Source organism: Myxocyprinus asiaticus, chromosome 15 (assembly GCF_019703515.2).
Source record: "Myxocyprinus asiaticus isolate MX2 ecotype Aquarium Trade chromosome 15, UBuf_Myxa_2, whole genome shotgun sequence".
In the NCBI taxonomy this organism is placed as follows: Eukaryota; Metazoa; Chordata; class Actinopteri; order Cypriniformes; family Catostomidae; genus Myxocyprinus; species Myxocyprinus asiaticus.
The window spans coordinates 33,200,849-33,213,464 of record NC_059358.1 but is presented as its reverse complement, the minus strand read 5'-3'; the positions used below and the strand labels follow the sequence as shown (position 1 = coordinate 33,213,464).

The window sequence follows — 12,616 nt, the reverse complement described above, 5'->3', positions numbered from 1 at the left end:
AATAATTATCAAAGATAATTATTAATTATTAAAATCAATAGAACATTGATGAGAATCAATGTTAGTTTTTTTTAATCCTTTAAAATCAACAATTATCAAAGATAATCGTTAATTGTTAACATCGATGAAACATTAATTAAAATTAACACTAGCTTATTGATCCTTCAAATTCAACAATCATCAAAGATAATTATCAATTATCAAAAATCAATAGAATATTAATAAGGATTAATGTTGACGAGGCACCACCCTGGAATCAGGGACTAATAACTAGATAGTAAAACAGTCTTAATATTAGATTGTTTTCTTAGGAAAATCGACATCCGAAGAATATCGATTTTCGGGGAAAAAAAACAATGAATGAAGGTTTGAATCCGAGCACTGACATCCCGTCAGCATGACACAGGCGTATGCAAAACAAACCAAAACACTTCTCTTTGTAATATAAACAAAGTTTATTTATGCAGTAATATCAATTAATAATTAATACAATGCAGTCAATAAACTTCCGACTTACAACTACAAACTAAACAGTGACATGATTAGATATGGAAATCAAAATAATCCTATAACACATAAGGTGTCTGTGTGACAGTGTGTGTGTGTCAGTGTGGTTAGTACGAGAGAGAGAGAAAGAGAGAGAGAGAAGTGACAGCCCTAAAGCCGATTTCGCGATAGTGGGAGAGAAAGCAGCTCTCAGTTTATCACTCAGAGATGTGGTTTTACGAGCCGGGTATTTGCACAATACAGCAAAACAAATTTGTGATAATTAATACCCTGAGTATTAATAATGAGCGGACATGGTGGTCCATAAACTGTACAAGCAAAAACCTTGAAACACAAGAATAACACACTATAATATTCTATCTCTGCCCAGACGTAAACCTCTTACTTGAATCGCATGAGGACACAGGTAGAATGTGTTTTCCTCCGTCCTATAACTCTGACCCGGTTCCTTGAGGCTCGGGTGATGACGGGAGGCCGTTTCCTCGCTCTGTTGGCGGGCGGTACGGCTGTTGATTCTCGGCGGGCCGGCGGAGAAATCAGAAATGTCAACTTGATTGAAGATGGAAGAGAAATCTTTAATCTCTTCACTTCTGTAGGCAAACGGATGAAGATGCGAATTGCTCGGCGGGCTCCTTCGGATCCGTTAGAGTGTTCGGTTGAACACAGAGTAATCTCAACTCGTCCAGCGAGATGGAGATTGTATGGCCACAGTTTCAAGTCGGACATTACTTCCTTGTGCCACGAGGTTGCACCTGAGAGCAGCAAAGAGCTGCGTCCACACGCTGCAAACAAAGTCGCTGGAAGTGAATTCTGGAAGCATTTCAGAGGTATTTCAACTCCTGATGATGTCATGGTTTGAGGTGATGTTCTGTTGTGTGCCTCATCCAATAGGAGTTGAGAGTTTGATCCTTTAGTGAGCAAGGCTTCATGGATTTGTAGTCTGTTTTGGACTCCCTTTGTTTGATTTTGGTGCGATTTTTAATCAGTAAGATTTACGACTTGGAAGGTGGGGGCCTGAGTTAGGTTTTTACGACTGTTAGGCCTGCCTTTGACTTCTATCTGAATACATGAGGCCCAACACTACTAATCTAATAAATACATAAATATATGTCAATATAACATAATAAGAATACAGTACATAAAGTATGTTAAAATATGTTATGGAGAAATAACACACTCTGAGAGAAATGCAAAACATTTTATTTAGCTATTTTGTTTTTGTTTTTTTGTTTTATAAGCTATCACTTACACTAAACACAAATAAAATATTTGCATGATTGCCTCATTCAGAGATAAGCTACACGTTTTCATTCTCTATTGAGCTAAAGCATTTGTGGGCATTGTTGCGTTTGTGCTGCTGCCTTTTGCATCACCTCCCGTGTCATGTATAGTAAGTGCTTGCGAAAAAGAGGTGGCAAGATTGCAAAAAAGTGATGTAAAATGTGGGGTCGCTTGTATTGGGGTTGTGGTGGCTGACCTTGGTGCCCCCTCAAAAAAAATTGCATGATGCTGCTGGCTTGGCCCACCTTGGCAACCCCACCCCTGCAACTGTTCAGCCCACCCAGAGGGTCCTATTGCCCGCCTTACATCTTAATGCTGGAAGCGGGCCTGTCCAGAAACTCTGTTTTTTGGGAGGACACAATCCCATGTAAAGCTATCAAAGAGCCACATGCGGTATCCAGGCTGACATCCACAAACCGTGTTATTTTGGTATGTACATGATGAAATAATCACTGCATGCTCTGTCAGAGACACATTGAAAGAATGAGAGAAAAGGCAGAGTAAGCACCTAAACAAAACTAACACATCAACATTTTCATTAGATATTAATATATGACTTCATTAGAAAAGTAATAAAAAGAGAAGATCATCAAAAAAAAAAATGTATGCCTACTACGCTTGTTGCATTTCTGGCATCTGAAGCAGTTCGGAAAATAATTCATCTTGTTTTGATAGGTCCCTTCTGTACATTTCTTACATTGTGACATAATGCCGCTGGAGCATTTCTTTATCAGCTTATACCCTAAAGAAATAAGAGTAGAGATAATTTAATTCAATAGAGCTGAATCAAACATTAGTGGCAGAAACAAATATTAGTGGCAGTTTTTGGTCAAACCTGATGTGTGCAGGTTAATTTAGTCATATGTGTTACCACATGATGTACAATATTTTACTGTACCTTACTGTATATATACTGTATATATACAGTTGAAGTCAGAAGTTTAAATACACTTAGGTTGAAGTCAATAAGACTCATTTTTTAACCACTCCACAGATTTCATATTAGCTATTAAACTATAGTTTTGGCAAGTCGTTTAGGACATCTACTTTGTGCATGACACGATTAATTTTTCCAAAAACTGTTTACAGACAGATTGTTTCACTTTTAATTACTATATCATAATTCTAGTGGGTCAGAAGTTTACATACACTAAGTTAACTGTGCCTTTAAGCAGCTTGGACAATTCCAGAAAATGATGTCAAGACTTTAGACAATTAGCCAATTGGAGTCAATTGGAGGTGTACCAGTAGATGTATTTTAAAGCCTACAAAATGTTTGACCCTAGTTAATCAATTTAAAGGCAATCTACCAAATACCAAATAAGTGTATGTAAACTTCTGACCCACTGGGATTGTGATGAAAGAAATAATAGCTGAAAGAAATAATTCTCTCTATTATTATTCTGACATTTCACATTCTAAAAATAAAGTAGTGATCCTAACTGAGCTAAGACAGGGAATGTTTTCTACGATTTAATGTCAGGAATTGTGAAAAACTGGTGTATGTAAACTTCTGACTTCAACTGTATATATAGTATAATTGAATAAATAATCAGTGAGTAGTGTCTGGCTCTGAAAATAAATTGTTACTGTACATTTGACAGTATTTTTATATGAAACTGTGCTTTAGTACATAATGCTCAATTCAATGTACTGTACCTGGAGCACATTTATCACAGCAGAACCCCTCATGCCAGTATTCATTTTTGAAACATTCCCTTTTGTTGCTGGCACTACGCTGCCCCACCGAAACTCCTGCAATCTGTCGTGAAAGTTCAACAGTTCAGACAAAAAACAACACAGGAAGCTGAACTTTTGTCTTGGTATGTCTTAACTGGATTACAGTATGTCATCAATGGGCTGACTCTTGAAACTTGACATAGCCTGCTATGTCTCTGTTCTCTTATGAATAACTGAACAATTACACAACATATGCTGATATTTGTGAATGTAAAATAACTGCTCTTTATTCAGACTCACCACCAGAAGTATCAAAATGTGAAGTGAAAGTTTTCTCACATGTTTTCCTTGGCTATCTTCCATGGATGTTAAATGGTATGCAATAATTCCTTCGGGAAAAATTAAGAATAGTGTATTATGTTATTAGGTATATACAAATATTTCAATTTTGAAAGAAGCAGCTAGTCAATTATATTACTGTAATTGAACTTGTCAGGGTTTTGCAGAGAATCAACAGAGGCTCAGGACACAAACGCAGAGTTGAATGAAGTTGGGAATTTATTCATTCAAAAAGGCAAAAAAACAAACATAAACTACCCTATAGGGGAAATAAATAATCCAGGCTGGGGCAGAGGCAAGCTAAACCCATATTGAATCCAAATGGTGGATTTGTATACAGTATTCTTTGCATTTTGTTACTTTGGGCTGATTGAGCGACCATCCAGCCAATTACAAGTGAGTTTCATGAGCCGAAACTACCCTTACGGAATAGGCCGTTAGTCAGACAGTCTAATCAACGCGGCTCCATTCATTTCTACAAAGTTGCTTTCAAAAATGCTCATTTATGCATGTTTTTTATTGGCACTGATGTTGATCTAAATTAATAATCTAGAGATGAGGAACACACAACCGAGAGTTATTTATCAGCATATCATTCTTGATTGGCAGCATTACGTGAAATGCACTGCAAAAAACAAAAACAAACAAAGGACAATCCTTCTTTTAAGCACACATTGTAAGTGGAGTTTATATCAGCGCACGAGTCTCCATTAACTTTTTACATTATGTTTGTGAGGTAATAGTTTGATCGGTTGTTTTGACCAATTTAGCAGATTGCTAGATCTGTGTTAAGTATGTAAAGCTATTTTTAATATTAGCTCCTTTTTTAACTCTTGGTGTGCAGTCGACAGACTGTAGGAAAAAATATATATCTGCTGTGTTCTTAGAACACTTAAGCATTTTACTGAAGTCAATAGATATGTCGACACACTTTTTTATAGATGAAAACGTACGGACATTATTGAAACTCATAATTATTTTAAGACTATTAATGTTGTCTTTTGATAGAATTCATGCTCAGCAGCTCACAAACTGTAGGGAAATTACAGATTTTCTTTGTTCTTCTAATGCTTAAAACCTCAATAAAAGTCTCTTTGTAGGTCTGTAGACAAATGTTCTTTTGATCGATGATCCAGTGATTAACTAATTTCACATAAATCACTCATTTGTCACCTTCTGGCATCACCCGAAATGGTCACTGAATGATTAAATGGATCTGAAAGAATTTTGATGAACGTAGTCAAAATACTCGAGTCACTTGGATACATTTAAATTCCACAATGCACAAGCACAGAGTAAAAAATACAATTGTGCACATGTACAATTGTCATTATTGTAATTGTTTAAATAATTTATTCAGGATCAGCTTGTGCTCAGTCTTTTATTGTCATGTGTGAAACAGAAGCAGAACCCCCCCCCCACACACACACACACACTTTTAAAATGAATGCCACGCCCCTGGGAAGAGGTAACAGGTTACAGGACCAACCGGACCGAGTAGGGATCATAAACAGGACTGACATGAGACAAGAAACAAGACGAATTGGCACTGGACAGCACGCACGAGGAGACCAAAATAGGGAGAGAAATCAACAGGTTAACAGACGGCAGGTGTGACTAAAAAACTAATAATAGGCAAACAAGGAGGCGGGGTATGACTCAAAACTGAGAGACACGCGGCAATACAGAAACAAAACAAAGCCACGTGCTCTCACAAGACACAAAACACTCGAATGGCATGAGCGCACATTGCTGAGACAGTAAGGCAACATACACTCATGCCAAACAACAGACAAGACGAGGGAATGCATAGCAATGCCAAACAAAGTGATGCCACGCATTCCCACACTAAACAAAGCCTGAGCGTACATCGCGAGGCAAACGCCACGCGATGCACGTAACAGGCGACAAAAACAAGACAGGACACCTGTGCGAGAGCTCGGCCACACACACACCCGACACCTTAGACTGAAGACAGCTCGCGACCGAGGTGCATAGCACAACGCAAGCGCAACGTGAGGCGCACCAGTGTTCGCGAGAGACAGACATAAATTATTGATGTGAGTGCATGCGGCCAAGATGACATAAGTGCAATGCACTCACGCCAATAACAGACAGACATGGAGCATGAATATCCGGATCCCAGACCGAAACCAAACCAGACAGGAAAGTCAGGATCTAGACACAATACTCCGAACATGAAACATGAGACCAAAAGAGGAGCGCACAGCAGGGAAATAACAACAGAAACCGTGCGCTCACACAGAGACATAAAACGAAACACAAGACAGACATAGGATGATGATGTCACGGTCCTGTCACACAAAAATCCAGAGTGACAGGACCGTGACAGAACTGTGATAAAAAAGGGATTATAAAATATTCAATATTTATATTCTTTTGTGTGTAGTACAAAAGTTTATAGTATCTTCCACAAAAAAAAGTTTCTGACTTAACAAGCCACAAAAGATAACATGTAAGGCATTAAAGATAAATATAAATCTTTCTTTACTCCATCTTCTTTCTAGACACTGAAATGAGACATTAAAGCTAATTAATTATGTTATTGAAATATTAAATTCCTTAAACTCTATTGGTAAAGAGAACATTACACTACCTTTGCTCTGTTTTGGAAAATATAATTACTAAGCATCATGTTACAGAACTAACAGTGTTTAACTTTAAAAATGCATATTATTGATAGACACAAATGAACAAATCTCTTGATTTTATCTGACTATATGTTCTCATAGTGTATAACAATTTATGACTTTACCTCAGTCCACAATCTAATCTAATGTCGGCTTTAAGCTCCTTTGGCAGTTTCCATCAAACAAGGAGAAAAGAAAGATTATTGGAAATGCTTACAAATTGTCTTATATAACACTGAGGAAGGAATTTTTAATATGTTATAATAATTTGTCATCATTTTCACTACGTATGTTTGCCCACACAATATTTCACAATAATTAAACATTACTCTGGTCAGATTAGTCATCACTAGTCAGTAACAGTACCAGAAAAGCCCTTTCACTATAAGAGGAAATGATGTGCCTCAAATCTAGGAAGTAAATTATTTGATGATCCATTCCCAAGTTTTTATATGAACTGAAATACGTACTTTTAAAGGAAAACATACAGTACACTTTGAAAAAAAAAATTATTATAAGATTTACGCATTTTTAATTGCTTGTAATACTAATCTATTGACCTCCCAATAAGCACTCTAGATTTCTATTTGACCTTAGTAAATTGCTTCCTTAACATGTGCATCACATGCAACTGTAATATTGCTGGATGATTTTAATATCCATGTTGACACTGACTCAGCTATTTCTAATGAGTTTATGTCTAAACATGTAAATTTTCCAACTCTGTCATAGCCACACACTGGATTTGGTGGGTCTGTATTGGGAACCTTGGATGGTACAGTATTTCTGACCATAAGCTCATCAAGTTTAGTTTAATTTGTTATCTCTTTTAATCATGTAACAAAAAGCAGTTATCATATTGTAATCTAAAATCCATCAATTCATTATCCTACACTGATTCTATCTGTATTCTTCTGCACTCTCATCCTCTACTAACCTCTCCTGCCCTGATGAATTTCTGTCTTTCTACAATGCAACAATGAACTCTGGAAGTTCTGGAAGACCATGCACCTGTTAAGTGAAGACTGGTTCCTCCTTCTCATTCCTCCCCATGGTATACGCCTGAATTGTGGGCTATGAAAGCAAAGAGTCGATGTCTGGACTGGCTCTTCAGGAAAACTGTTTTTTTCTGTTTACTCTGTGGCTCTCTCTGATCACCTTTTACAATACAAAGCTGCCCTGAACGCAGCACGGGCTAACTATTTTTTGACCTGCTCCAACTTCTCTTAAATGCTATCTTCATGCTATCATCTCTCACCTGATTATTGCTTCTCTTGCCTTGCCTTGGTGTTGTTCCATTATCATTAAAAACTGTGGCTGTCACCACTACCTAAGAAAGCCGGTTCTGACCCTTCTGTACTACAGTATTACAGGCCTATTTCCAACCTTCCATTTGTGGCCAAAATGCTTGAGAGAGTGGTTGCTTCTCAACTGCACGAACACTTAATTTCTAACAATCTCTTTGAGCCCTTTCAGTCAGGTTTTCATCCCCTACAAAGCACAGAAACGGCACTATTACGGGTAGTAAACGACCTCCTCATTTCAACAGATACAGGTTCACTTAAAATTCTACTTCTGCTAGACCTTAGTTCAGCTTTCGACACTGTATGCCATAAAATCCTTCTCACTCATCTTTCAGCTATAGGCATCTCCAGCACTGCTCATCTATTGTTAAAATCCTATCTTCAAATAGACAGCAATTTACTCTATTTCAGTTCAGAATCACAAATCAGCAACTACATCTTTTTAAGAGGGGTCCTTCAAGGATCAGTGCTGGGCCCTCTTCTTTGTAATTTACGTGCAAAAGCATGGCCTTAGTTTCCACTGCTATGCGGATGATACCCAAATTTATGTCAGTTATCATTCCTCTACACCATTTCCACCACTGTCACTAATTGCGTGCCTCCATGACTTAAGACTTAGGATGAATGCTAACTTCTTAAAGCTCAATACGGAGAATAATGAAATTTTGTCAAGTGGCCCCAAATCATGGTATCTCGCTGCTTTAACCTTACATTAGATGTTGATGGTATTAAGCCCTCTCTCGCAGTTCAAAACCCTGTGGTGATTTTTTTTTATCCATCACTTACTTTTGAGGCCCATGTAAATAATGTTATAAAGACATCTATGCAATATTGCCCGTCTACATCCAGTACTCGACACAACAGATGAAGAAACAGTAGTCCATGCATTCATATCCTCTAGATTGGATTACTATCATTCACTCATCTTTGGGATACCCACTTAAATCTTAAATCGCCTTCAGTGCATTCAGAATTCTGCAGCTAGATTTCTTTCTTCCAGTAAAAAGCTTGCTCACATCTCTCCCATACTTCAACAGCTCCACTGGTTGATTCACCTATCGTATTCAATTCAAGATATTGGTTATTACGTTTAAGGCTCTTCACTCACTCGCTCCACAATACATAAATGATCTGCTTAGCTCTTACACTCCTCCTCACACTTTGAGATCCATTGGTGCAAATCTCCTGTATGTCCTGAAGTTTAGGTTGTCTTCTATGGGAGGCAGGTCATTCATGGCTGTTGCTCCTTGACTCTGAAACGCTCTCCCACAACCTCTCCGGGATCTCACCACTCTGTCCTCTTTTAAATCACTAAAACTCATCTCTTCTCTCAGTGCTCATTTTTGGTTCCTAGTTATTTTTTTTCTTTCTGTGTGTACATGTTCGTGTGTATTTGTTTTATTGATGTATTTACTCCTTTGAAAAACAACCTTGATTTTAAGAAAGGTGCTATATAAAATAAACGTATTATTAGTAGTAGTAGTAGTATTAGTAGTAGTAGTATATTAATCACATTTTTTGCCCTCAAGGAATATACTGGAATACGTCACCTACAAAATATGACTTCCAGTAAATTCCAGTAAATTGTCTGACACTCAAGGGAAGTTGAACTCTCTAATGATACCATGCAAGTTCCTTCCTCAGCACAAAATGATGCTTGTATTGTAAATGACAAGCTTTGCATATACTGTAATTGATAAGTGACTCAAATTGAATAATTTGACAAAAAATGATTTGGTTATTCTCGTTTTATTACAGTGTATTTTGTCTATGTCTAACTTCCAGTAATCCCTTTTTTTGCTCCATTCTTTGATTCTGTGCTTAATTATTAATCAAACTAAATTGGGAGTTGACTCTCAAATTACTGACAGAGGAATCTTCCAGGATTGCTAAATATTTTAATTTCAACAGTTGATAGAATGTGTTGGGGAATTACTTACTTTTTGACTGATGGTGTTCTTCCAGTGTTTAATGCAGAAATAGTCTCCTTGAGAAACCCTTGCTCAACTCCGTACAGTTTGCCAAGTCATGCCTTAGTAGATATTAAAAAAGTTACAATGCTAACAGATCTGTATATATATCATAACCTACACACCCTTACCTTGAGACTATAAACCAGAGATGGAGTTCAAACCCACGAGGACTATTGCAGCTGTTTTGACATTTAATTATGTGCAGGATCTGATTTATAGATATTAACAATTTAATTGAAAATGACCAATTTTTACATCAGTTATTACATTTGCAGTAGAAAACATTAAAGGAATTCTCCGTACTGAGCTTTAAGAAATTAGCATCCATCCAAAGTCTTAAGTCATGGAGGCATGCAATTAGTGACGATGGTGGGAATGGTGTAGAGGAACGATAACTGACAACTCTGAAGCGCCAAAAAGCACAAAGGCAGCATAAAAATAATGGGAACAAAGCTGAATCAACTGATCATGGTTTATGTTGAGTTTTGCATTTTATGTTGATTTTTCAGCCGGTTCCTGCCTCCTCCTTGCCCGTCTGTTAACTGTTACAGTGGTGCCAAAATCTGGGAAGGAGGAGTGATGCACTGTCGTGGAGTCCTCGCCACTGCCATCCGCCAGGGGAGCAGCCGCGGCTGTTTTCCTGGGGACGGAGGGGTCGCTGCCGGCCACCAAGAGCCTGAGGAACCACTGCCGTCTGCCAAGAAGGGGAGGAGCAGTTCCGTCCGCCAGGGGCCAGAGGACTCGCTACCATCTGCCGGGGGAAGAGTGAGCTGGCGTCCGCCAGAGGCAATCGGACTGAGGTCAGGGCTTTGTGATGGCCACTCCAATAACTTGACTTTGATGTCCTTAAGCCATTTTGCCACAACTTTGAGAGAGAGATGAGGAGTGGTGTAACATGCGCTCTCTTTGGTTCATTAAAGACCAGATGTGCTGCTGCATTCTGGATCATTTGCAGGGGTCTAATTGCACATGCAGGGAGGCCTGCAATGAGAGTGTTACAGTAGTCCAGTCTAGTTATGACAAGTGACTGGACAAGCAGTTTTGTGGCATGTTCAGAGAGGAAGGGTCTTAACTTCCTGATATTGTAGCGTGTAAATCTACATGATCTTGTGGTCTTTGAGATGTGGTCTGTGAAATTTAGTTTGTTGTCGATGGTTACCCCTAAATTTCTGACCATTTTGGAAGGCGTTACTGTAGTTGCACCCAGCTGCACGTGATGTTGTGTTCAACAGCAGGGTTGGCTGGAAAGACAAGGAGTTCAGTCTTGGCTGGGTTGAGTTGCAGGTGGTGCTCCTTCATCCAGGCCGAGATGTCTGCCAGGCAAGCAGAAATTCGAGCAGTCACTGTGGTGTTGTTGGGTTGGAAAGACAAGTAGATTTGTGTGTCATCAGCGTAGCAGTGGTAAGAGAAACCATGTGCCTGAATGATGGGTCCCAGTGATGTGTGTATATAGAGAAGAGAAGTGGCCCAAGCACTGATCCCTGAGGTACCCCAGTAAGCAGCTGGTATGGCTTGGATACCTCACCTCTCCAGGCTACCTTGAAGGACCTACCTGAGAGATAGGTATTAAACCAGTCAAGCACAGTTCCTGTGATGCCCAGCGAGGAGAGGGCAGAGAGTAAGATCTGATGGTTGACTGTGTCAAAGGCTGCAGAAAGGTCCAGCAGAATCAGGATGGATGATCTAGCTTTCGCCTGTCTCAGCGACTCAGTGACAGACAGCAGGGCAGTCTCGGTGGAGTATCCACTTTTGAAGCCTGACTGATTGTCATCCAGCAGCTTGTTCTGTGAGAGATAGGCAGAGATTTGATTGAAAACTGCCCTTTCAAGTGTTTTTGCCATGAATGGGATGAGAGAGACTGGTCTGTAGTGTTCTACATATATATATATATATATATACAGGTGCATCTCAATAAATTAGAATGTCGTGGAAAAGTTCATTTATTTCAGTAATTCAACTCAAATTGTGAAACTCGTGTACCAAATAAATTCAATGCACACAGACTGAAGTAGTTTAAGTCTTTGATTCTTTTAATTGTGATGATTTTGGCTCACATTTAACAAAAACCCACCAATTCACTATCTCAAAAAATTAGAATACATCATAAGACCAATAAAAAAAACATTTTTAGTGAATTGTTGGCCTTCTAGAAAGTATGTTAATTTACTGTATATGTACTCAATACTTGGTAGGGGCTCCTTTTGCTTTAATTACTGCCTCAATTTGGCGTGGCATGGAGGTGATCAGTTTGTGGCACTGCTGAGGTGGTATGTAAGCCCAGGTTTCTTTGACAGTGGCCTTCAGCTCATCTGCATTTTTTGGTCTCTTGTTTCTCATTTTCCTCTTGACAATACCCCATAGATTCTCTATGGGGTTCAGGTCTGGTGAGTTTGCTGGCCAGTCAAGCACACCAACACCATGGTCATTTAACCAACTTTTGGTGCTTTTGGCAGTGTGGGCAGGTGCCAAATCCTGCTGGAAAATGAAATCAGCATCTTTAAAAAGCTGGTCAGCAGAAGGAAGTGTGAAGTGCTCCAAAATTTCTTGGTAAACGGGTGCAGTGACTTTGGTTTTCAAAAAACACAATGGACCAACACCAGCAGATGACATTGCACCCCAAATCATCACAGACTGTGGAAACTTAACACTGGACTTCAAGCAACTTGGGCTATGAGCTTCTCCACCCTTCCTCCAGACTCTAGGACCTTGGTTTCCAAATGAAATACAAAACTTGCTCTCATCTGAAAAGAGGACTTTGGACCACTGGGCAACAGTCCAGTTCTTCTTCTCCTTAGCCCAGGTAAGACGCCTCTGACGTTGTCTGTGGTTCAGGAGCGGCTTAACAAGAGGAATACGACAACTGTAGCCAAATTCCTTGACA

At 39.0% G+C, this 12,616-nt stretch overlaps 1 protein-coding gene across 2 annotated transcripts; it reads right to left on the bottom strand.

Annotated features, from left to right (window-relative positions):
- Positions 1–472: 472 nt before the first annotated feature.
- Positions 473–6,636, bottom strand: LOC127453036 (tumor necrosis factor receptor superfamily member 14-like). Of its 2 annotated transcripts, XM_051719030.1 has the most exons (5): positions 6,584–6,636; positions 3,769–3,857; positions 3,448–3,550; positions 2,402–2,530; positions 473–2,249 (listed from the first exon to the last, which is right to left on the bottom strand). In XM_051719030.1, exons 2-5 carry the CDS (start codon positions 3,829–3,831, stop codon positions 2,098–2,100), a joined length of 447 nt encoding a protein of 148 aa, XP_051574990.1. In that variant the 5' UTR covers positions 3,832–3,857; positions 6,584–6,636; the 3' UTR covers positions 473–2,097. The 2 variants fall into 2 exon arrangements, with proteins under 2 accessions (XP_051574990.1, XP_051574991.1); XM_051719031.1 differs by lacking the exon at positions 6,584–6,636 and having other exon boundaries at positions 3,808–3,912.
- Between the last annotated feature and the right edge of the window lie 5,980 nt (positions 6,637–12,616).